The sequence below is a fragment of the Caloenas nicobarica genome, chromosome 6 (assembly GCF_036013445.1).
Source record: "Caloenas nicobarica isolate bCalNic1 chromosome 6, bCalNic1.hap1, whole genome shotgun sequence".
Taxonomy (NCBI): domain Eukaryota; kingdom Metazoa; phylum Chordata; class Aves; order Columbiformes; family Columbidae; genus Caloenas; species Caloenas nicobarica.
The window spans coordinates 34,268,236-34,296,002 of record NC_088250.1 but is presented as its reverse complement, the minus strand read 5'-3'; the positions used below and the strand labels follow the sequence as shown (position 1 = coordinate 34,296,002).

The following is a 27,767-nucleotide window of genomic DNA, read 5'->3' as shown; positions in this document are numbered from 1 at the left end:
TTGGAACAGGAAGAGCAATGACAATTTATGCTAGCACACAGAGGTAAAGCATTTATGAGAGCGCTCCTTCACATTCCAGTTGTGTCATAAGGAAGAAAAACCCAGCATGTCTCCATTACGTCAGAGGTACCTGAGAATCAAAGCTAAATCTCTCGTGCATTTACCAAGCACCCATTAGAGAGCTATGTAATTTACATTTCAAATTAGACATTCTATTTATAAAATATTATTGTACTAAAAATCACAAGATTTTATAGAAAAACACCACATTCTATTAAATGCAGGAACAATGTTACATGTCATAGCTTCTGTAATTAAAACTGTAACACATTTCTTGTAACTACAGGGGTACCACTGTTTAAAAATCCTTTCAGGAAGGACAGTTTGCTTTGTTTCTTACTCTTTAAAGAACTGTAATTTAATGCAAAAGACTGCTCAAGCTACTTAGTACCATGTGATTAAAATATTTAATATCTTTAAAAAAAGGTAACATATTAAAAAACCAAAAACTAAACCAAAATAAACACTGGGAAGGCCCTAACTTCGAGTTTACTGAACATTCCTCAACATTCCTGAGGTCAGAGATGGAAGAATATTCTCTTAGTACTTATTTTCTTAATGTCTCGAACTAATGAATAATACTAGTTAACAGAATTCATATATATGGGAGACTATGATGATCTTTCACTTTGAGATATGAATATAAGGATGAATACGAAGAGCGATTGCCCATTATACATTACAGCTCCAATTCTATCAGTATGACCCATTTCAAAAGACAGTATTAGAATGTTTGGCTAAAAATACTGTAATTCCCCATCCAAAAGCAAACTCAGTTTTCCCAGGCTTAGTTTGCTGATGCCACAAGTCCCTACTGACTCAAATTTGTAGTTAATGCCTGGTATTATACATCCGGTATGATCTCATTGAAACATACCATTAATTGAAAACAGATATTAACTTTTTATTGTGAGTAGGCCTTAACATTACTTCTTGGAAAAAAGTTGAAGCTAACATCCCCTGATTTATCATAATTTCGAAGAAAGAAAATTCCTTAAAAGCCCCCAAATGACCAAGGAAACCCCACTTACAAAAATCTCTGAAAATTCTACTGAAGTCAAATGTAAAATTAATTATACATACTGCATTTTCAACCTTTCTACTTGTGGGGCTGGGGAATTAAAAGGTAAAGTTTCCTACATAAATTTAACGAACTTTTTTGTTTGTTTTGGATTTGTGGTTTTGTTGCGGGTTTATTTTTTTTAATTCCTACTTCATGTGTCCAAAGGACTTACTATCTCATCTTAAAGAGACACCTCAGATCACTGAAACTTGTAGTATAATCCAATACTAAAAATTGGAAAGGAAAATTTATGAAGGTGCAATATCTGACCAGAATAGCCCCCAGGTTAATCTTTTCTTCCTTCTCTACTTACGTATTTTTACATTACATTCTAGCTGCTGGCTAATCAATCCTTGGAAATGTATAGCAAAGCACGTTGCTCTCCTGCATTCCCTCTTCTAGTAGTTGTATCACCAAACCACCAAAGTTTCTTTTAGAAGGATCATTACTGAGTGTCAAAACACAAAAAGGCATTTCTGTTATGCCATCCTTCTGTATTTGTATGGAAGGACAGTAGAAGTACCCTACATTATTAATAATTTTGTTATGTGGAAGAGAATACTGTTGGTTGAAAATCCACCCTACGTTCATTATAAAAAATGAAATCCATCAAAAGCCAAAATTAACTTTAACGTAAGCATCTTACAGGCCAGAAACTGGAAAATGGCACTGACTAATTTCAAATATTCCATTTCAGAATCAAATACGACAGAAGTGCTACAGTGGAAGGAAGATAAAGGTTATAAGGAAAATGTTCAGATTTAGAACAAATTAATGCAACTGGAAAAAAAAAAATCAATGCAAACACCTTTATCTTTCAGATTGTTCAGCAGATCACTGTAGTGCCAACCCTCTGACTGAAAACTTTCACAACTACTTTGATCTCTTTCATAACTTGGCAGCTATACGTGTGAAAATGTTCAAATTCAGTTTTCCATGTGAGATAACTGGGAATAAGAATGGGTTATAGAATCACGCTGTTTAAAACAAACATTGACTTCGAGAACGCATACCCAAATGTACTGTAATTCACTAAAATTTTAAACATTCTGGATTGCTAGGTAACAAAAGATTTTTAAACATCAGCACCCACTGCCATCACAAGGCTTCTCAAAATGGCCTAAGACAATATATACTTAGTGTTCCAGGACCGTACAAAGATCCTGCCTCAATAATTACAAGAATGCACTTAATAAATTATTTTTCTGTTTTCTTCTATTAATATGCAAATAGTTTGTACAACATAAAAAAGTTAATTTGTACCTACTACAGGTAATATATCTATTTAGCTTTTCATCTGAAAGCCTGTAAGACTTGATGACCTGCAAACTTATTTACATAACTCATTCGAAAGTATTTTTTAAAAATAATATTGTCCAGCATTTAACAAAATTGCGAGTTAAAAAAGAAAGAAATCACCTAACATCATTTGTTTTCTTGATTTTGTCAGGTAACTTCACCAGCTCAGTGTTATAAGGCAGGTTGGTTGCTCAGACGGACTAAGACTCCCTATGGTGACAGGCATGTAGTAAATTTGTTCATTTATAAAACCAGATGAAAGCAAGAAAGAGGAAAAGTTTAGAGTTTCAAAAGAACTGAAACTTCTTATTTTTACTACAAATTCAGAATAGGCACTGAAACATGATTCCTTAGGGACTTTTCCAGAAGATTGTCTCTTCGCTGGGCATCACTCCATTTTTAAACTAAGAAAAAAGAAAAAAAACATATCAAGGCTACATAATTAAAGATTACAAAAAAGGAATCACTGTATGGATTTGTTTCCATCTTATTAATAAAGGAAGTAACTTGTGTGTCTTAAGCTTAAGACTTCACAATTACTGTTTTGGTTAGAATATTTTAATTTCATTATTAGATTTAAGCAATGTTGGAAAACAAAAATATACTTCTCATCATGTAATTTTGCATGTGCTACTTGAAAACTAAAGCCCTGAAGCACAGGGCTAAGAGTCCTAAACTATGTCTATCTTTTATGTGCCGAGACAGTATCAATAAACCATGTAATGTTCCTGTTACAGATTTGCATAACCTTCTCTTAGGGATATTCTGCAAACTCCATAGCCATTCTAGTCTAATTTCCCTGTCTTCATAATGAGAAATGTTTTTTCCCTAACATTTAATGCAATTTAATGACTTAATTCTTTTCAACCAGAAACAAAAGGACTCCTTCCAAATTTCTAGACCCATGAAGACAAAGTTCCTTAAACAGTTGATGTTTTTCATCAACTGCAGTAGCCCAAACTGAGACCTCAACAGCATTAAGAAGAGTGAAATAATTACTTCAGATCTCTTCCACACACATGAGCCATACCAAGAAGCTGTATGCCTCTTCTGGTTTATTGATTCATGGCTGATGTTTGATGAACATTGTAATTCTCTAAATAAAAAAACCCTACATTTCAAAACCAAAACTGTATCAAAGTGAGAGTAATGTTTGGTAACAAATAATTTTGAAGGTACCTTTCAAAACTCTATCCATCAATACAGGACAAGAGTAACTGTATGCTCTGTAAAAGTGTGTGCTTATATATACAGATGCCATCATGAAAACCAGTCCTCACCTTTCTTTGTGTTGTTTGAAGTTTATTAAGCATACCTTTTGTCTATGAACAGCAACTCTCTCCATCTTGTGAAACACTATGCATAGGAATGAGACTTTCACACTGCTCGCTTTCTTCTGGCATTCTTAAAAGAAACAAATGTACTTATTTAAAGTTATACAGTAATATTAAATTGGTTGTTATGAAGCCAACGTAAGTACTAAGTACGTTAATAGTTTGAATTGCAGCCTTTAAAAACATGCAAAGACCCCTTAAACTTCATAAAGTATATTCAAGTTTGTGCAATTTGCACTCCGTGTTCTGGGTACAGGAGCTATCACAGAGGCATTAATGGGAGAGAGAAAAAACAAAGAGAGAACTGGGACAGCCACCAGGAAAGTTCTTTTAAAAGGCAAACAGTCTTCACATCTTTCCAGTTTCTGAGCATTACATAGGTTAATAAATGGATTTGCAACTACTGTCATTAAGAAATTAGTGCACCTGAATATAAAATTAGATGAAAATAAATACAGTATGAGTACTGTGGCTTATAAAAGAGTATAGGATATCAGAAAGGCTAAAGAGACAGGATTATACTTTGTGACTGTCCTACCTCTGAATTCGATGTTTTCTACAAATAAAAGCAAAAATTCTTCTGATTCCCACCATCACTGGATCCCAGTTGTTATAGTGACATAAGAGAGTTGCAATGAAAAAAGAAAAAAATACAGGTACGGCACCTGCAAAAAATAACCAGGAAAACTGCACCTGGAATTAAAACACAAATATCATTCACTCAATAGTAAAAAAATTTTTTAAAGAATCCTGGCATATTGTATATTTTCAGCAATAATTATTTTAAGTTTGAGATGCAGTTTCAGTTCTTTTAAATTGGGTGAAATATCACAAGTATTTTTGTAAGTTATTTGGTACAACTTCTGTAGACACTGCTACTTCTAATAAATAAATAACCTTTCTTCACTGATCCATTCTTTACAATGGAACACATTCTGTGCGCTGTGCTGTGTAAGAAGACTGCTATTTCCAAATAGTCTCATTTTTAGGTTTTATCTGTCTGACTGATACCGATCAGAAAGTCCCCTAGACACCTCAAAAATTTTGAATAAAAGATCTCACCTGAAAGATTTGCGCACCTGTTCAATCACTATGAATATACTGTCATTGAATGGCAACTGCTGAAACCACGGCACATAGAACACTGTGGAAGCTTACAATAATTCTCTTTTCCATTAAAAAAAGCAGGGCACATTATTTGTCCAATTTAAACTAAATTCTACTTGTATCTATACTACTACTTGTATCTACCTACTACTACACTCAGAAGTGATAATCTGAGACTGTTTAAAACTTAAAATACTAGAAGGCTAGAGAAATCACGGGTGCAAGATCAAGAACTGGTCTCTGAAAAGTCTTTAAGGCTAACAGAGCAATGAACCATGAGCACTGCTCCCTCCTGTGGAGAAAACGTCCAAAGTTGAAGACTTTTGAGAAAAAAAGGTACAGTATTGACACCTAGCACTGATGTTCACCCTCAAAAATCTCATAAACTCCAATCATTAGAGCCTTATGTTACCCTTACTGATTTCTAACAGAAATTCATAAACATATAAGTTACCAAAAGGAATATTAAAATATTTGCTAAAAATTTGGTTATAATTTCTAAGATTCACATTTGTCACATTATTACAGAATAATAAAGAAGCTTAAATTTCTATCAGCCTAACTTGGACAACTGAGACTTCAGTAAGCATGTGGCTTGGCTTAGGATATTTTAATGCTTGTATGACTGAGGGACACACTTGCACAAATACACTTGTACAAACAACCTCAAAATCTACAGGAGCTTGCCTTTAATTAAGGTTGTGCTTCTAATAGTATCAATTTCTTTTAAAAAAAAAAAAGAAAAAAAAGAGAGACAAAGGATTTATGTCCAACAGCAAGAAAAGATACAGTAGGAATTTTACTTTGCTGCCAAGGACAAGTCTTACTGGCCCCCGATGACCTCATGCTGAACAGTTCAGCATCAGAAGGTGGTAAGAACTTACAGACTCTCAAACATACAAGCAGCAGCCACAAGTTAAAAGTACCAAACAGATAGGAAAGTAGAAACTTGGACTGCAAGTACATAACAGCCAGGGGAAGAAGGAAGAACAGTAATGAAAGAATGCAGATATGAATCGGAAGAGGAAGAAAAAAACAACCAACCAAAAAAAAAAAAAAAAAAAAAAGGGACAATGAACCCCCAACCCCTTCCTGACTACTCTCCCACATACAGCAAGATGTATGAGGCATCATCTGATGGGCAGCTGCCTACAAGGTGACAAATACACCTGTGTCCACCAACAGGTGTCAAAAAGCATAGCCATAATGGACTATGTGGGGATGCCCTGCCAAAAACGACGGGCATTATCACGGCAAGAAAACTTAAGCTTGCTTTAACAAGAGATGCATTATAAAAATCAAGTTGAAAGCTATTTCAAAGAGTTAAACAGGTGGTTTAGCTTTCAAATTAAAATGTTAGCAACAGGGATTATTTAAATCCAAAATAAAGAACAGAAACAAGTGATCCTGCCTTCAGGAAACTGAAACAGTTATGCTACCTCCATTTAAAGGGAAAAACAAAACAAAAACAAGCAAACGATAATTACGTGCTTGGAGTATATGATAAATAATCATTATTTGCGTGAAATTAAGAATTTTATATTCCTTGCCACTGATTAAATATTAAATTCAAATATTCAAAGTTAGAGTTGATGTTCATACATAATTAAGTACTTAAAACTAAGAATTCTACCCAACCAGAATGAAAAGTATCTATACAGCTTGAAAAGTAATATAAACTAACTTCATATAGTTTCTATTCTAAACTCATATTATCAAATTCTTTTCTTTCTTACATGCAAGGTTTTTCCACAGCTATTATCTCAATACCAGTGAAAAATTGACTAACTTAGAGGACAACTGTTACATGGAAGCCAAGTGTCCACGTGAATCCAATAAAGTGCAGTTAAGGCTCATAGCTGCTATATTCCTTTGCGGTAAACCTGCAGATTTTTGGTTTTGTCACTAATTGAGTATGTGCAAGATAGGCAGTCTATAACAATTCCATAATTGTAAAGGTATTAATTTAAGGTGTGTTGTACTTGTTCACTAATTCTGCAAAGCGCCTGTTCAAGCTAAAACAGTTGACCAGGCATTTGTGATGACTTTCCGTACATTTCATATGAGCTGCATCTTAATCAAATACATGTAAGTGTGCAAGCGCACACTTGCTGTGGAAAATTACTGTAACTGTCAATTCAGAGTATTAATTACAATGCAGTTCAACAGCTATTAACAAGAGAATTTAAAAAAAAAAAAAAAGTAAAGGGTGAGTGTCACAAGGATGGAGCCATGCTCTTCTTGGTGACAACCAATGATAGCACAAGGGGCAATGGGTACAAACTGGAACACAGGAGGTTCCACTTAAATATGAGAAGAAAATTCTTCACAGTGAGGGTGACAGACACTGGAACAGGCTGCCCAGAGAGGTTGTGGAGTCTCCTTCTCTGCAGACATTCCAACCCGCCTGGACACCTTCCTGTGTAACCTCATCTGGGTGTTCCTGCTCCAGTGAGGGATTGGACTGGATGGGCTTTCGAGGTCCCTTCCAATCCCTGACATTCTGTGATTCTGTGAAAATACTGTTTATTGTATAGAGTGTTAAAAATAACGCTGCCCTTTAATTCAAATAAATTCTCTTAATAATGCTCAAAACTTAGTAGTACATTACCTTCTGCATGCACATGTCAGCTATTATGGACAGAGGTATCGTAAGGCTTAGCGCAAGTGTGCCTATCAGTGATGAGGTAAGAAAGCATCCCCTAAAAGATAATAAAAAAATAGTGATAATGATAATAAATAACCATAATAATAAAGAGGTCCTATTTAAAAGTTAAAAGACAACTGAAGTAATTCATCGAAATGGCAGAAGACATTTGATAATGCTTCGCTGTTAGTCATTGTTTCTTTTAATAACAAAAAATTGAGATAGCCACACTCCGTCACAAATCTGTAAAACTGCATAGAATTCTTAACTAGACTATTGATGTCTTCTGGACTGAGATTTAATACCCACACAAACCTTTTGAGATTATGGAAAATTCACTACTTCACATGTACTGACTACACTTAGAAAAAAAAATTTGCATTTTGTTTCCATTTTGAAATACTTTAAAACCAACTTATAGCAATTAAATCTGTTTTGCGCCTGTCTGGCATCTAGAAATCCTACCCAAAAAGAAAAATGTTTTTTACAAATAGACAAGTTCTTACATTAACAGACTGCGTTTCTTAAATCTCACTCTAAAATACACCCTTGAAATCACTCTTTGGAGTCTCAGTAAGATTTCTCTGCGTTCTACAAGTGGTCTCATCGTATTTCCTACGCAGGAACAAAGTCATTAGACTTCTCAAAACCACTGGGTCACAAAAAGCCATTACAATTTATTTAAGTGACAGAATGACAAAACTACATGCGTATGTCAGTAGTATTCATTAAAAGCCATAGAAAACTGATCCTTTTTCCCAGATTCTTTTGCAAGTCATATTTAGCTTGCAAATAGCTGATTTACTGAATAAAGTAATATAAAAAAAGTAATAATAGTAATAGTAATAATAATAGTAATAGAACCTTAAAGTATATGTAGGACAGACCTAAGACAACATGTGAGCTCTTAAGATCTTTGGCATTTTGATATAAACCTAAGGCTCTACAAATAAAACATTAATAGCCTGAGCCATTTTGATACCAAGTGAAGAACATAACATCCAATATAAAAAAACCCTCCAATTCCCATTTTATGATCGACTAATTCAAAAGTTACCAAGCGTAGTGAGGCTTATTAGCAAACACTCCTCTATGAAATAGCCTACTCTACCACACAAAGAAAATATATACAAGGTGGTACCTACCCAATTCAAATCAGTAATGCCCACTACTGAGTCCGCCTCTTACTTCAAAGGCAACCAGAATTTATTTATTTATCAATATAAAGGCAATTCTCACTCTTGACAAGTACTGAAAACAGTACCAACCATGTCTTTTTCTGGAACTGCAATAACTTCCACACACAACTAATTTTAAAGGAGGAAAAAGTCTTGTAGTTGACATTTTTGTTAGAATTCTGAAATTACTTGGTTTTTTTACTTAATCTTTATTCTCGTTACTCTAAAAATTAAACAGATGCAGCGTCACTGAAACTATACTCATGAAATGTGATTCACTGAAGGAAATGCTATTTTAATTCGCCTCACGGAAGTTTGTTTACACCTTTTAAATGCAAAGATTTAAACACATATTTGGAAAACATTTCCTAGAACATGACTTCATGCATACATTTCTCTAACTAAACTAGAAGAGTGCTCCCAAACCAAGCCAGTAGATCCTCTCATTGGACTGACTTTCAGCCAAGCAAAAATGACCAGTTCAGATATTTGTAATCACTTTGCATTGTTCTGTATCTTTAAAACAAAGAAAAATGTACACAGATGAGAAAGGAACAGAAAGGAAACAAAGCATTTTAGATACTCTGCATTTTTGCAAACTTCCTCCCCAATATTCTAAATCCCCTTCTATACCACAAAATAGTATTTCTGTATCTCTGCACTGACTACTTCTGGATTAAAATCAACCTGTCCACCAGAACACCATAAATGAATAAGAAGTACAGCATCCAATGAAAATTTATCAGTAGGTTTAAAAAAACAACAAAAAAAATTAAGAGTCACATCTACCGCTACATTATTTAGTTGGCCGTATGTGGTTGGGTGGAGTACATGAGCAGGTTAAATGATACTATTTACTTCCAAAGAAACAGGACCGTACAAGTGGCACAATGCACACATAAAACTAAGATATGAGCACCAACTCTGAAATTAGTCCTAGTCTGAAATTCTAGGGAAACAGAACCGGAAATAAAGATAGCTCTTTAATTATTATTCTGAGCAATAACACAAATAGCATGTGTATAAAAAAGTCTGTGCACACCCATGTACTTAACCCTATGCTAGTACTTGATCTTGGAACACTAGCCAAGTCTGGGGGCTCTGGGGGTTTTGTTTTTGCAAGGTTGTTTGTTTGTTTGTTATTCTGCCTATGCTGAAATTGCACTTAACCTTTTTACCAACTGATACCGAACTGCAGTCTTTTACAGGATGGCATTAACATCACAAAAATATTTTATCAATAAACAGATTAAATTACACAGGAACATATGCTGCAATGCATTTCTAACTAGGACTGGTGTAAGAGTTCGCCAATAAACAAAACCCTTAAACTTGATCTGAAAACACACAAAACCCAAAAACAACAAAAAAGCAGACACAAAAAAAGGTTTTCATGGAACTCCACCTAGATCTTTTGTTGTACTACTGTTGCAGAACTAAGGATCCCAGGATTACAGACATCTCTGTTTCAGAGTAGCCATCCCATGAGGTTTTCCAGTCTCTCCACCCCAGAGTTGAGAGGCTGAACGCCAAGGGTTCTCCAGCAAAAGCTCAAACTGTCACACCTATTCGAAGTGTAGCACTGAAACTGCCATTGTCCACTGAGCAACTGTACAGCACTGGAAGCATGTATTTTTGGAAGCTCTTCCTCAGGGTTTCCAGAATAAAATAGGACTTTGCAACTCACAGAATTTTCTATTACACCTCTATTTTAACCTAATATTGGCCCAGAAGAAACTCAGACTCTCTGAATTCTCTCAAGCTGGGAACCCCTGACTGGCCCAACAGTTCTCTAATAACACTGTCCTTCTAAGTGCTACACAAAGGTTTAAGTCTGTTACAGCTTTTGAGCCGTTCATCTAGAAGCCTCATATTCAATCCTCTGTTGCCAATCTATCCAGACTATCATATAATTAAGTTACTAAACAAAAGCTAGGCTAATTTATGAATTGCCATATCTTCATGATTAACACATTCTGATGACAACTAGCTTGTTAAGTATTTGAAGATTTTAACAAACACAGAATACTGGATTCTGACTCATATATATCCAAAATAGACAAGGCCCTGGAAACTGAAGAACCATTACAACAGAAATTCATGCTCTCTTATTACCATCACAAGTCTGTATCACAAAGTTTTAAATCTCAAAATATTAATTCTAGAATCAGCTAAGCGCACAGTATCTTAATAAATACTACAAGACCATATCATTTGCTTTTTAAAGTTAGCTATTGCTCTTAAACAGGACACTGTGACATGCTGGATGACATGCAACTCAAACTGCATATATGGACAGAGAAAGGAAAAAGAAAAAAAAAGAAAAGCAAAAACACCTACCTAGACAATTTGACGTCTCAACATTTGAGAACACAGGTAAGACAATTTCTGTGAAATGCATACAAAGCACATAGTACGTACCACAGCCAGAGGAACTCTGACAGAACTGTTCCAATAAGGCCATTAATGACAATGCACATCCATATCAGTTTATTGGGAAACTCAAATGCTTCAAACCCAGTGTAGTGAAGCAGGAAAAATCCTGGCCACAGCAGCAACAGATTAAACAGCCCTACAAAACCTGAGTATAAAACCAGTATTAAGTAAATTACAATACATTTTCTTCAACATAACTAAAATTTCAGCTAAACTCTGCTATAGATAAAAGCAGCAAAGCAGTATTTTAAATCTTTCAAAGGAAAGGAATATAAGAAACTTCACCCGACATTCACAAACAACAATTACATTTACAGGTTTGAAATTGAAAAAACAGTAAAATAAACTTTCATTGAGTCCAAAGGGGCTGTCTGCATTCCTACAGGTAGTGTAATCTTTCATTATTAAGACTGTAAACAAGAAACAATTCATACGACCAGTCTCTAAAGGACTCATAACCACGGGAACAATACGTTTTCTCTATTTCCTTGGCTTTTCTGAACTCCTACACCACTCATATACAGTTCAGTGCCCGAAAGCAAACAATTTAATTACACGCTGAATTAAAACTTTCAATAGAGTTTTCAATAGAGTTATTTTTAGTCTTACCAAAGAACATTGGTATGTCAAGTTTATCTTCTCTATCTACTTTCCTTTTTATCATTACTATGTACACAGCATACAGCATTGCTCCTACAAGAGACCAAAGGGAACCTGTAAAGATGAAAAACACACTCACTTGAGACATGCCAAACACGTTATGCACACTAGGATCAACTCCCGTACGCATACACCTATTATAAAACTGTCAGATAAATTGTTTATTACAGAATCCATTACTGTATGAAAAGAATGGAAAAATGCAGAAAGCTCGAACATGTAAATACTTTCCCAATTGAGCTATATATATATGGGTAAAAAATCATCATAGATATCCAGTTCCAGAAGTTGAAACTAAAAAGCAAGATTGTGAAATGTTACATGAGTAAGAAATATATAGCTTATTATATAACGTACTAGTTATTGTCAAAATATGGTACTCATCACTGCATATTCTAGGATTAAAAAAATAAGAAAATACCTATTGTATCTTTTCCAGCAGATTTTTCAGATCCAGAAAGGTTAACAAGTACCACACCACCAATGCTAGCAAAAAAGAAGAAATGCAAAATGCTACTTAAACCCAAGAACTTTTTTATAAAGACAGAAAAAAAAAAAAGGAGAGAGAAATATAAAAATACGGGTCTATATTCAGGTATTTTTAGTTAATCAAATCCCACTTTTGGAAAAGCCAAAAGGAGTTGCTACGGCCCAATCCTAAGCTAAAAACAAACCAACCAATCAACCCCACTTCTAACTTCCCTGAACAATGCACCAGGCATTTAATGAAACAGGCTGACAACACTGAATGTCAAGCCTCTTCCTTTTTCCCATTGACACAAAAATAAAGAAACCATAATTAAACGTCAAGAAAATAAGTTCACATACTTCCAACACGAAGCTGATTAACCTAATTTCCTACAGGAGCATGAGATTCAGTAATTGTTCATGACATGAAGTATTTAAAGACTTAATTCACTCGCTCAATTTATCTGTGAAATCAGGATTATTTTAAAGTGAAGCATATCATATATCGTCACAGATACCACAGGTATAGTAGGTAGAATTGTCCTCTCACTCTATGAGAGTTTTTGACCAAATGTTCCATCCCATTGTCTTACCTCAAAATAACAGCTAATAATTTGGACAGGGTAAACCTGTCTCCACTGTTACTGGGAAAGACTGCAGCTAAGATTAAAGTAAAAAGCCCTGCAAAAGAAATTAATAAGAGTTTATACAATCAAGTTTTGCTACTAGTTTGTTCAGAAAACTGCACAGACATTTTCTTCTTTGTATTTCACATACTTGTTTTAGCTACTTGATCTTAGCATCCTTAATTTTAATTGCAACTGTTATGAAACTAACGCCTTGTAAGGCTTAACTTTGAGAAAGGCCAGCCATACTAACAAAATAAACTGCAGTAAGCCTGGATAGTCAGGGGAAAAAAACCAAAAAAACCCAACCAACCAAACAAAAAAAATCACATAATTGTGCTTTTAAAACTGATTTTCTAGAACAAGTGTTACTCCTCAAAACATGGACTGTCACATAATTTAAATACTTCAATGCTCATATTAGAACCTTGCATAAAACCTGTAAAACAACTGATTTCCATAATATTTAGGTGGTTTAAGTTATTTACCTTCAAAACCATTTTTTAAAAAAACCAATAATTAGCAAGAAGACTTTACTCTGAATTGTATCTGTTTTGATAAAAAGTTATACCACCTCACATTCAAACCTATTACGCCCCCGATATCTGTCTTTAATACACAGGCATAACCCCAGAAGTAGACACACACAAACTTGAAAAGCAAAAAGCAGGGGAATCATGAAGATAGCCTAAACCCCTGCAATTACATGATGAAATTTTTAAATGAACATATTCAATGGCTTTAAGCCTTACTATTCCCCCAAAACCACAGATAAATCATTACACAAGTCCATTGTAACCAAAAATATTTTTATGTTATAAACAGCCTTATACTGCACATCTGGTGCTGCAAATAAAACTTACCAGAGGTTGAAGACAAGATATTAACTATGGCAACTTGGGTATCTGACAGAGCTTCTTGGTAAGAAAAATTTGCCAAGAACCACTAGGGGAAAAGAAAAATAATTTTGTGATTATAGAGATAGCAACAATAGAGTTTAAGTTTTGCAGTGCAATAAGATCCTACTTACAGGAAAAAAACAACAACTATTTATCCAAAAATAAAATCAGAACAAGACTTTTACCTCAAATAGATTTCTAACTTATATTAAAGTGACAGGTACACTAAAAGACAGAGGCAAAATTAGAACTGAAATAAATGAAATAACATACATCAGAACTTAAAAATAAATAATTAAAATGACATAATAGCCGTTCTATAGTAACTAAAGGTACTTTCAATTTGTTTTGCAAGTGCTTCAAGATGATAACTATGCAAGAGCTGCAAAGAAATTTAAGAGATACATGGGACATTAGTCAGCCTAATGAGTTGGTTTTGGGTTTTTTTTTGGAGTACTTGAAACTGGCACTCATCCACACCCTAGAAAACAAGCACCACTTACATTCAGTGCCTCAAAAATGTTTTGGAAGGACTCATGTCTGTTAATTCCTCCATAAAGGAATCAAATAGAAAGTGTTTTATCATTTCTTGATGGGGATCTCCTTAATAAGATCTCAGATATATCCTCAGGGAAGTTACCACTCTCTAAAGTCTTGGGTGGAAATATTTATACAATCCAAGAAGAAATGCATATACATGCCAATAGTACCAGCATCCACGAATAGCATAAAAAGGATTCATTTTGAACATGAGGACTCTACCCTAGAAAATCTGCATGTGCATAGAGAGAAATAAATGATTTAAAATTGTGTGTCTGAGTTTTTTAAAAAGCTATTTTATCCATCCAAAAATCACTAATGAGTGGCTTATTATTCTCTTGCTGATGTGTGCACGTTCTTTATGTATACACACAGAAAATTACATCACTATTTTCTGGTCCATTCGTCAACAGTACTAATATTTTTATTATAATTTTAAATGTTTAAAGAGCACTACTTCCTCAGGAAAAGCTTTGGTGGGTCCACACTACATCTAACCTGTTCAGCATGTCAGTGAAGCTACTTCTGGAAAAGCTATCACAGGTCTGCTCTCTACATTTTTACTGTCTCAAAAATCACGTCACCGTTACCTCTCTCTTCCCCTAGAACTGAGATATGATGCAGAAACATCAGCAACTAACAGATTCATCAGTAAATCTTGCAGCCCTCAATGGAGCTGCAGGACAATTAACTGTCGTCTCTTCATACTACTGGAGGGCACAATACCACAGGCGGTACTCTTGCTGTGGTAGCCCAAAAAGAAATCATAGTGACATTTACCCATTTCGTGCAGTCTCACTGCAGCTGTCAACAGCCTGTATACACATAATCCCAGATTTTGCTGTACCAAACATACTCAACACAGGAGAACACTGCACAAAAGCATGGCACACCTTACATCTGATCTCTTTTTATTACCTTCCCTTTAGGAAGTTGCACCTTTGTGTCCAGCACATGAAGAAAGTTTTACTTCTTACAGTATATTTATAAAATGAGGCATGAATACAAGTCATCTCAATACTGTTTCACTATTATTATACAAGTTTTAATTGCATCTATACTTAAGTTTACTGAAAGAATGAAGCACATACCACAAAGCAAAAGAAAAAGCTAATTTTTGCTACTTGAGTTGCAGTGAGTTTTCCTACAGTTTTTAATATTGATTCCTGCTCCTTAACTGTTGGATATGACATGCGAGATAACTTTGCTTCCAATGCGTGGCTCGACGGGAGCTGGCGAATCTCCATAATATTACTGAACCTTACACGAGGCTTTTTGGGAGCTTAAGAAGAAAAAAAAAAGCTGCATGTTATCATTAAACTTTCCAAGTCAACACAATATGCAAATAAAACCATGATGTTCTCATATAGCATGGATTACGTATTTCACAAATAACAGGTTTTTATCCAAATAGAAGACATGCCATTATTTTTATTTACTAAACTAGTATTTTGTTATTTGATAGACAAATCACAATTACTGTTTTCAATCAGTACAGTTGCCCACCCACAAAAACCTCACTGCAAAGCACCATCCCTCCTCCCTGTCAAAAAATCCACACAAGATAACAACAAATTTTTAGTTATGAATTATTCTGTATTGATAAATATTACGTATAAGATTTCCTTTAATTGTTTAATAATCAAACAGCCAAAAACTGCACACAACTACGCCTAGCCGCAAGGACAGCATTTCATTCAGAGGATAAGAGTGTCCAACAGACCTCCAAGCTCAGCAAGGTTCATAAGGCCACTTGCTATTTGAAATCCACCCTCTAACTAATCTTGCAAACCAGGATGAGATTTTATTTATAAGGGTATTGTTAAGTACAATTAGTTTCCTATGTAAAGAAGACATTATATGCTACATGTAAATATTAGCCTAATTCAACACGAAACAATACCTGATTTCCTAAAAAAAGTAAAGGAAAAAGCTACAGCGCAACCAACCCTGCAGTGAGTGGTACATGTTATCAGAGGACAGCAGAGCCTACCAAAGTGGTTCTTAGCACATGTCATCTAGAAATGAACAGAAAGACTTCCCCTTTTATAAGCAGGGACTCTTTTGCTGAGGATCAGGTAATTGGATTCTTTGACAGCCAACTTTTTGATAATTGTCTGGGACACTGAGGCCCATTTCAGCTACTATCACAAGATAGTGAGGCTTAAATAAAATCAGAATGCACATAGACTGTTAAAAATTCTTACTTTGACTGCTTTGCTCCTGCTCTAAAAAGGACAATAGCTTGTTTTTCCAGAGGCTGACTCACTGCTGCTGGTCATACAAGCCCAGAAGGAAAGAATCACAAGTACTGAACCCAGTTGGTCCCTTGAGATAAACATAGGCTGGATCTGTAGTGACCAAGAAAGGCAAACTGAACAACAGGCCTATGTTTTCTCTACCTGAAAGTAAATACATGAGACTGCAATTCATGCAATAAGAGATTTAAGGAAGAAAGAAAAAAAGAGAAAAAAAGAGAAAGAATGGCAAGTGCTGCAACATGACAGCAGTTATACCAACGAAGAGGAAAGTAATTCATTCAGCAAAGAACTAGTATTTCAGCATTCCAAAAGTCTTTACTCACTTTTCTCTGCATCACTATTATTACTGCCATTTTTTTCAGCTGGCAAATCATGAAACTTTACAGGAACATATAAAGGTTCACTCTGAAATGAATCAGTATAAGTAAAAATACAGTTAAGCAGGATATTTAAATTATAAGCAGTAGAATTAATGTAGTGAATTAGAAAACTAAATAAAAGCTTAATGAATATTAAGAGAATCAAATTTAACTCAAAGCCACAGAGATTTAATTAGATCTATAGCTTTTGTTCAAATGTTAAACTAGAAACATAATATACAGAATACATATACAAAAATTAATACACTCATTTTTCTCCCACGACCCTAAAAGCTAATGAACCAGAACTTAAAGTGAAAAAACTTTGGGAAAGGAACTCCAAAATATCTATCTATCTGTCTATCTACGGTAGCTCTCCACATTTTGCTTTGGCAGCTACTGAGCTGAATATGTAAAGGTTTCCTTTGTACAACATAAATATTTATTTCACAAACTGCTACAGAAATATTCAAGTGTTTTATTGAGCTGAAAACCTGTATTTCTCATAATAAGCAATGACAATATTTGCAGCACTTATCAGTAACATATACATTAACAGTCTCCTTTGCTAAAAACTATTACATTTAAGACCACTATATTTTAAGAACTGTAAGTCAGGATAATGGTGTCATGTTACTGTAAAGCATTGACCTTCACAAATTCAGGCACTTACCAGAGAACTGTTTACAGTGTTATCTGTTGTACAAGCAGCAAAATAACCTTCAGCATCTGCAAACTAATTACAGAACCTTAAATGTAATAATCATTCAAGGCAGAGTTATAACAAGAGATTTTTTTTGAAAAAAATTTTTGTAATGCCTTTTTCCACAATTCTCTCTCTCCCTCCAGCCCTCCTCCCTAATAAACAAGAGGGCTTACAAGTTCAGTAAATAATTTCAGTAATTCCTCGCACCTCTTGGACAGCCCCATTGAATTCAATTACCCAGGTATCGACGCAGGATCGGGCTGTTAGAAAGCCAAAACCTGTAAAGTTCAGTCTTAGTGAGACACGCTTCACTAAATTATTATGCATATATTAACAACAAGCCTCTTGTTTCTTCATTTTATTGAGGCAAAGTTGCATAAAAACCTGGAACCCTGCTTTAGTTTTAATAAGACTTAAATTCGGATGAGGTCAAGTATCATTTTCCCCTCTTCCTTTCTGCATCTTAACAGGCACTACTACCTACCCCTGCTCCCTGACCTGCAGCTTGCTGGTCTACCATGCTGGTACAAAAATCTATTAAACAAAGCCTCTAATGTTGAAAGGGGCTTGAAAGTGAGGTATAGGTGTTTACCTAAGTGATCATTATTGAAATAAAAACCTATAAAGGTATATATATATTTTTTTCCAGATTAGTAAACACAAGACATTTTGGAGGGACTTGTAATAATTACACAGTTGAGTATTTAACTAAACTTCTCGGTGGGAGGTGGGGGGGGGAGAGGGTGGTGTGCAAATAAAAAAGTAATCTAACTGCACACTACAGTCCTGTCTCCGTACCGTTCTTTCAAAACATGCTAACATCAAAAATAATGGCTATTTCCTACAAATTACTTTTAAAATTACTTTTTATAGGATTAGAAAGAAAGAACAAGCAGATTCCAGTAGTGGTGCCATGAATGCCACACACAAAATGTGACAGATGAAGCGCTCATCCCCGTTGCTGTCCAGTTCATATAGGCTCATATATCTCATTCTTCGCAATTATCTGCATTCTTTGCAGTGGGCAAAAGATTCAGATGGTCAATATAACCACTACAATTCACACTAAGAAATAGCCCATTATTCTACTCATCTGCTTAGATTAATAAAATTGGTCACTATAGTTGCTTTGTACAACTAAACATCCTTTAGTGCTTTTACCATTCTTATTTGTAATTACTTCAGGTAAGGAATCTGTAAATTCTCTTTATTTCTCAATTATCTTATGAAGATCCTGAGCAGCAGCAAGTCTAACGTGCCATACTATGCACAGGCACTTGCTATTAAAGGCTGGTCTAGCAAAAATTACTTCAAGATATCAGCCAACTCTAAATATTCTATGTGTTTAACACAAGATTTTTTTAAAAACCCAGAACAGTTAGGTGTTTCTGGTTTTGTTTGTTCTGGATTTTTTTTGTTTGTTTGTGTGGGATTTTTTGGTGGTGTTCTTTAATAATAAAAATCATTTGTCTTAATGTGATATTTCAATTTAAGTATGTTACGCCTACAACTGTCACCATCAGTGAAGTCTAATATATTGAGAAGAATTGAAGTCAGTTCCTTTCATACAAGCTATTTTCTATAAAGACATGTTGATTAACAGCATGTGCTTGGACCACATTTTCTGTTAGTTTAATGCAAGACTAATATCAGGCCAAATGCCTTACTGCTTCCTGAGTCCTGCTGTTCAGCATTCTGAAACACTGGCACAGAACAAGCACTCTTCCCAGCATCTCTTAATTTCCTTGGGAAAAAAGTATATATTTCTGTAATATGACATTAATTTTACACTCTAGCACAAATTATGCCTAGTTCTAGAATGGGCACCAGAAGGTCACTTGTGCGTAAAGGCTATAAAAAAACACTGTTAACAACAACAAAAATATAATTCTACCACCTTTCCTAAATATCACTTTTAAAGCCTCAAAAATTCTTAGCCAACAGTTCATAGTTCTGCCAGAGACAAAAACGCTCAGTGATAAAAATCAACTATAAAGTTCGAATACTGATTCCAGTGACTACGAGCGCTGCAGAAGCAAAAGGGAACCAACAGCAATGAGGCTTGTAAGGTTGTCTTAAAAAGAATCATCCTCTGCCACTGTCCAAAATAAACCACCAGGCTAGGAGGGACAATGGCCTGGCCCAGTAGAGCATTTCTTATGATTCCTGACATATTTCATATTGCTTTTTCCTTTGTTTTCTTCCTCTCATAGGACTACTACAGTTGCCATGATTCAGTTTATAACTGCTTTTCTGAAAGCACTATTTCACAAGTATGTAAACTTCGCTTTTCTCTAGTCCTATTTAAAGGGGGTTTTTTGTACACACTTCAACAAATATAGAAACATTTACAGAGTTAAAATACTTACAAAAGCTGCATGCCTTCCACGAAACCCACGAGTACATTGTTGCCTCCATGGTTTCCAAACAACAAATCCCAAGAGGTACAGAACAAACATGGATGTTTTTGCAAAGGTACTGAAAAAAGGTTTGTTGTACTTCGTAAAAACATACTGTGGAAAGAAAATAATTGCAATATCCGAAATTACCAATTAGGTGAGAATTCACAAAATGAATGAACAGGTTTAAGCATATATTGTCCAAAACAGTCTGGTTTCCAAAATGACAGTGCTGCGAGTAGTGGCATATGTGACTAAAGACACAAGTGGCCATACCTGTTCTGGAGGTACTCTCTCCCAAGCTATCTGAAATGCCAACAAGAAGGCACTGAGATATTTTATAAGATAAAATGCTACTTATTAGTTGTATCTAACCAAGCGCCATATTGATATGCCACTGAACTCAAACAGGACTGAAAATACATTTACATACAGATATTTTCTAAATGAAAGACCACTTTTATAAGCAATAGCATAGTAATCACAAGTTAGAAAAGATTACTTTGATTAAGTAACATTTCAGTATCAATAGTGATTCCAGCAGCTCATTTGAAAAAAATGTTTTATTAATATAATAGCGTGTTAAGCAAACATATTTATATGCTTAGTTTCAAAAATAATATGGAACATAACTTCAATGACAGTTCAGAAACCTTGATTTGACAAGAATTTATTGAAAACTCAATTTCCATTGCTCAAGCTCCTTTTGAGTCCTAAAACATGAAGTAAATACCAGATAAATTTCAAGATGGTGAATATACAAACTAGATTGTGACTAACTTTTCTGCAATTACAGGGTTTAAACTCCACAACCCAAGTCCTTTGGTCCTAGATGTTCTGAACTATAATCTACCATACCACCTGGCCTGTGACAGCTCACTTACTACTTGTTGGGAAACATACGGGCATTAATTTAATCAACGCGGCAATAAAAAAAATGAACTCCCTAATTACAGTACATAGTTATGAGCTTATCTTGTATAATTTTAAAGTTATCAGTAACACCTTCTGTCTTGAAAGCGACAGTCACTGTGTTGAGCTTGGTTCTAACTTTCAGTGGACACAGGTTAGTTCACTAAACCAAGGGATATCACCTTCATACCAAAAAGGCTGTTAAACATTACACTAGGACACTCATTGAGTGTTTGAATGACCATATTTTTGCTGCATCTTTCTCTGAAACAGGCTTTTATTTTCCTTTTAAGATGCGTGGAACAATACTTACAGAAGTGAGTTCTGAAGAGGCAACCCATATCACGTCAACGAGGAGAAGAATGACAATTCCTAGAGCCATTCGCCTACGCTGAGTGGATGAACTGCTCTGGGAGCTCATTCGGTTCATGATAAACACCCACACCATTTGTAACCTATTCAAGATGGATAAAAGAATAAAACCCAAAAGATTAGCAACAGTGACAATTTAAAAAAAAAAAAAAGCCACACATAACACCAGTGGGGGTAAGCGTTTCATATCTATGAAATGGACTCAATATCCCAAGAAACACATACTTAATGTTTGTTAAAAAGCAGATCTTTGGCAGATCTGGCATAAAATTTTCAAAGATATTAGGAGCAATCAGAAAGTAAATCTCAACTTTTCAAGAATTTACGAACTGTTCTACCACTGAAGTGAGCAAAAGTAGGCAAAAAATACAATGCCTTTTTGGAATTTCTATGCTATTGTGCAAAATTTGAAACCCAATGTTTTGGTATATTCAGATACCCTAAGCTGACAGCACAACACATGAACAGTGGGAAGGTCTATCAGAAATGGAAACCAGTCCAGCCTTCCACCAGTTATGTGCTGCAGGTAGGAGGGGCAGAGGGAGTTGCGACAGGAAGGAATTGCAGTAGCCAGATCAATTTGACCTCTCTACATCGGATGCTCCCATCCCGAGCTCTTCTCACCACAAACTGCTTCAAAGCACATAACACACACCCACTGTGCACAGAGATCATGCACAGATATCGTGCACATTCTGTAGCTGCTTAATATTGTACTCAACTTGTCTACATTAGGCTTGCACAAATCCCTTGCTTTAAAATCCTTCAGCAGGAGGGAAATAAAGGATCACAGAATATCTAGTACTTCTTAGATAAGATGTTACATATTAAGTTATTTAGAGTGTAAGTACATGTTGAACCATTTCTTCTCTACCTATGATAAGTACATTTCAAAATTCTAATTAAAGAGCCCATACTTATGCCTTTAAGTTTTTTATATGTTACCGTAATAGCAGCTATTACTTTCTCATCTGATTACAAAGTGCCTGTTTAACATTTTTGTGTGCCTAATATAGCCCTTTGTGTGGTTCTTTCATAACAAGGAAAAAACTTAACAAGAAAGGGTGACTACAAAGTCATCATGCAGTACAATGCAGCTTCAAGGAAGTAGTTGACTAAAAAATTACAAAGCAGCAACACTAAAATGCCTATAATGTTCAGTAAAAAACCAGAACCTCATTGAAACATATATACTAAGTTTTCTGGCAGAATTAAAACCTGTAAAACTTGACACAGAATGCAAAGACAGATAGAAACTACTATTTTAAGAAGTTTTAGACAGACACATTATCCCATTTACTAAGTACTGGCACTCATAAACCCGTAACGAAATATAATTCCACACACTTCTTTATATTTGGCTTCTGTACATGGACAGCAGCATGCTCTGTTAAAAATGAACACAGAAGGAACAAGATTTACTTTTTTTCATACGTACCTTCTACAATAATTGTCAAAAAACAAAAAAAAGATGACTAATAAACTTCACACATCACGTCAAAGTGAAGGTATTCTCCTAAAAAGAATAAAAACCACCAAAGTTTAAAGAATTGTGCGTGTATGTATACTATGAACTTACATTTGCAAAACAATTTCTAAAATTTCAAGTTCCACATGTGTTTCCTGCAGCTTAAGTCCTAAGTGTCAGGGACATAGAGATAAAGAACCCTAAAAATGGGTCTACAGAAAAAATACTAGCAGGACAGCAAGAAAACAGGATCATTTACTATTTTTTATATTTCAAGGAACACTATCTCTTCCTTATTAATTGAATATAAGAAGTTCCCATGAGAAAGAAGAACCTGATGGTGTTAAGTTCTAATTTTTTAAACTATGTGGAAAAAGGTCCTATTTCTTAAGCCTACATTCCCAAGCAAAGAAGGTAGTGGAACACCATATAGGCTCTTAGGCCTTAAAATAATCTAGAAAGATAAGACACCTCCATGTTATTTCCTGTGGAAGCCCAGTATCTTTCCTTCATTTGATACTATATTTAAAACAAACAAACAAAAACTTACATAATACTTTTTTTACTTTATTTTAAACTCAGATCCTATAAAGATATTCAATAAAATCCACTTTAAAATTGTTATTTAGGGAAAGAAACATTATACATAAGGGATTTTGGAAGAGAAAGTTACACTAGACCAATAGGAATCCCATCTAATCTGGAACTATTTGCAAATCCAGATGTTGGCAAGTATATGGAGCTCCAAGAGAAGGCAAAGTAAAAGTGAAACTGACAACCAAGAATAATAAAGACATAAAGTTTTATTGCATGGAAGTGCTGCAATTTTTTTCTTTTCTTATTCATGTGAAACCTTGCTAAGCTCTGTTTTAGGGATATCCTGTATCAACAGGAATAAAACGCTCTATTAATGAGTCACAAATTAGTGCGCAAAACAGAGATACCAGTAAGGGCAAAACTAAATGCTTACACTAAATTTTGCTTTTGATTACCTATCAAGCATAGCTGAAAGTTTATAAACAGTGAATAGGAGGTAAAAGTCAAACAGATGCTTTTCACCTATTGCAAATTAGATTAAGAGGTCAACTATAAAGATCGACCACACAAGCCCCTACGGAACTCATCAAGATTTACACACTGCTTGACACCTAGCAAGTTCAAGCCCTTTACCAAAGATTCTATCAAATGACTGTGGCTGGTTAAAAAAAAAAATTGAAGATGCAGATTTAGGACAGAGGCATGTGATTATTCATCTTCTATATCACAAAGCCTATGCTCACTGTAGATCCTGAACACCTATTCAATTCAGTGCCTTCACACACAAACAGTAGCTGCTGGTTGTGTTTTTCTTACGCTATCAACCTAATGAGAGATTAAAATCAGTATCTCATATAACCAAGACTTAAATCAGAAGACTTTTATCCATACAAAGCTCCAACAGTTTGTGCATGTCTAATTTATGCACCCAAAATAACTGAGTACTACAGCAACAAAAATAAACAGAAAGCAAAAAAGATGCTTAAAACTTCTTCCCTCCACATAGACTAAAGCAAATAACACTAAGAGAAAGGTAGTATTTGGTTGCTTACTTTTGGCCCCTACTTAATCCATATTAGCTATACTCAAGTAACCAGGTGCAGAACTTGCACCTACATTTGGTTATTATGCAAGACATATATCTTACCCTCTATCAGCATGCACAATCTGCTGTGGGCTGTATTCCTGACTGGAGCTGATCACAGTGCCCCACTCAATGCTCATTTCCAATAATTAACCCATTTCAGGATAAGGATAAAAGTTTAGTATATTAATATAACAACCAACACCTAAAATGAGAACTGTACAAAACACTTCCCTCTGAGAATGAGACTTTACCCTTACAAAACATTTAATTCATTAAGTGCACAGAGTTATATAAATTTAAGCCACCAGAAGACATAAGGGCTGAAACAGAAATGATGGTTTAAAAAAAAAATTACAATATTCTACTTTATTAAATACAGTAGAAACTTCAGCACATTTGCTTTTAATTTCCATTATTGGGAAATAAATATGCTTTCCACATGGTATAACTTTAAATATACCAGTTGAAATTTGACATTTGAAGTAATATTCATTTAAAATTCATTTAATTATAATTTTCAGGAAATAGCATGGAAATCTTTTTAATACTTTTTTATTATTTACCATTTTAACAGTGTTAGAGTTGCTGCTGTCATCTTGCAGAACCATTTTTCAGCCAGTTACACGAAGATCTTCTGAAAAAAAAAAAAACCAACACAAAAAAGTATCCTAAATTTTCCTTGTCATGACACTGTATTTTGTTTCTCAAATGTTACAGTATCCTGGATCACTTATGCTGAATCACCACTTTAATTTATGATACACACAAAAAGATAAAAATGGTCTCATTATGTAGTCGACAATGTATGTTCACCTAGCTGATTACACCAAAGCGAACAGGATCAACAATCTGTCCAGCTCTACTGTTCTGAACATGCAGTCAGTCACTTACGAGGACAGGATGTCTAACTCCACCATCAATACCTCATGTGCAGTCTTATTTCTATAACACCAAATGTGTCTTTGCACAGACTATAACTTTTTACATATTAAAATTTCCATCCTAAAAGAAAATAGTATGAAGTTCACAAAATACGAAATAACTTTTATTGTACTGACAATTAGGGAAGAGAAAATTATAAGTAAAAGAATGGCCAAACAAATGCAAAATAGTAGGATTGCTTCTAGCTGTTCTACGAGGAAAACATATTCCGCACCACGCCCCCCCCAAGAAAAAGAGTACATAATAACAAGAGAGCCAGAACAGCAGCTCAGCTCAGTCAAAAACCATGGTGCAAGTCAACTTGAAATTCTTCCTTGTATTTACTCAAGATTATTTCATAAGCAATGTCAAAAGACAACATACCAAGATAAGGTTTGCACACAGAATAAATGGGTTTAGTTTTTCCAGTTATACCAGCTGCTCCAATAATGAGAGTTCTGGGATACAACTCCCCCTTTAACATGTACTGTTAACAGGCGATTCTCATTTCATATTCAATTACTTTCGAGATAAAATAAACAGAGACACTGCTTTGACTCTAACCAGAAAAAAAGCTGAAAGTAAACTGATATACATTTTACACCCATCCTTCTAAATCTAGAAATGTGCATTAAAGCAACACTAATTTAACATAACTCTGGCCTCCACTCAATTTTTAAGGAGTATCTTGGGACGAGGGCAAAAGCAAGAATCTTCAGAAAAGAAGGAAAGGTGAGCCTTATGCAACATGACAATCTTTACTCAAGGAAAGTTTCCTGTAGAATCTGTATAATATAGTGAAGCAAACGACCCCTGCAAAAAAACCCCAAAAGCTAACTTTTTCATATCAGTACTGAGTACTGCCAGTAGAGATCACCATTCCTAGTTTAATAAAAAGTTATACAAGACTTAAGCTTGCACAGAAAACACATTAATTTTAGTGCCAAAATAAGATAATTTAGCTTAACATAAAGAGATTTTTTTGTTGGAATCTGGCAGCGCACAATGTACAGTCGCACTATCAAACTATCACGGCACAGTTGGATCTTGGTGTCCAAGGAATAAAAAACACACCTGTAGAAGTTTCCTGTTCAGCACTCACTCAAAATTAATGAAAGTTTCAAACAAATTTTCTTATATAGCAATAATAACGCAGAATATTAATCTATTGCATACTCTGGAGTCTTTACCAGCTACCAGAGTATCTAACCACATACTTGTGAGGTTCATTCATACAGCACCCCAGCATGACTACAACCCAGTTGGACATGAATAGCTATCGAGTCAGTTTCGGGTTAGCAGAGTGAAAACTGACACTGCCCTCCTTCTCATCCTCTTCCAATAACGCTAGATTAAAAAAACTTAATGTCAAGCTGCAAGGCCTATTTAAGTCTTACTATCTACAGTGCAATCAATCTCTTTGCCATCAGTAGCTACACATTTAATATTAGCTAAGAATTACAAGTGACACCCATTTCACACGCTACCCATCTAATCTTGTCTGGTGCGAGATCTAAACATATCACGCTTTGTCACATGATAAACAGCCACAGATAAGAACAAGCAGAGCAGCCTTCGCACGTCAGTCCTGCCTCTGAAAGCTGAGCCTTCCAGGCATGCTGGAAACGCCAAAATCACCGCATTCAGAACCGAGCTTTCAGAGAGAACGGGGTCTCCTCCTTCCTTCCTGCCGACAGATATCTTTGGGGAAAAGTAGCAGGAAATGAGTAAATCTCCTTAACACACTCAGAAAAAGGGGATGCCCGAGGAGAAATAAATACGGCTCAAGCCCTGGGCATCGCAGAGGAGGAAGAATGAGGATCCGTCCTGCACTCGCACGTCAAACAAACACTGGACACCGCAGGGGGAGAGACACGCGGCCCACGCGGGGGAAGCACCAGCCCCCCCGCGCCTCAGGCGGGGCAGGACACAGAGCTCGTCACCTGCCCGGAAAGCGAACCCTGCACACCTCCCCTCCTCCCCGGGCAGCCCGGCTGGCTGCGGCGCTTTCCCCGCGCGGGACGGGGCCGAAGCCCGGCAGGCGGCGGGGAGGGGGCGGCACACGCTGCTTCCCAGCCCCGCCGGGCGGGAGCCGGGCCACACACACGGCCGCCCCGCGGCGGCGCCCCCGGCCCGGGCAGGCGCGGCCCGTCCACCCACGAGCGACGTGAGGGGGCAAAGTTCCCCTCCCGAGGCGGGGCCCGGTCTCGCCCCCTCAGCCCCACGAGGCCTCTCGCCCGCGACACCGCCGGCGGCGGCTGACAAACGCGGCGGGGCTCGGGGAGCAGCAGCCGCGGAACTCGCGGCCCGCCTCCCGCCGCGCACGGCCGCTTGGGGCTCGCCGCAGCCCCGTCTCCGCGACGGCGGCGGTACCTGAGGCCGCGCAGGGGCCCGCGGCTCCGTCCGGCGGCAGCACCGCCCGCTTCCT

General features: G+C 36.0%; 1 protein-coding gene across 1 annotated transcript; it reads right to left on the bottom strand.

Moving 5' to 3' along the window:
* SLC35F5 (solute carrier family 35 member F5) lies at positions 1-27,767 on the bottom strand. Its single transcript, XM_065637520.1, has 17 exons — positions 27,713-27,767; positions 24,982-25,052; positions 22,765-22,842; positions 21,268-21,409; positions 20,013-20,156; positions 17,611-17,673; positions 16,902-16,983; positions 15,409-15,599; positions 13,742-13,823; positions 12,846-12,933; positions 12,206-12,270; positions 11,734-11,838; positions 11,110-11,269; positions 7,475-7,565; positions 4,295-4,449; positions 3,738-3,826; positions 1-2,826 (listed from the first exon to the last, which is right to left on the bottom strand). The coding sequence occupies exons 4-16, from the start codon at positions 21,400-21,402 to the stop codon at positions 3,745-3,747; spliced, it is 1,443 nt and encodes a 480-aa protein (XP_065493592.1). The 5' UTR covers positions 21,403-21,409; positions 22,765-22,842; positions 24,982-25,052; positions 27,713-27,767; the 3' UTR covers positions 1-2,826; positions 3,738-3,744.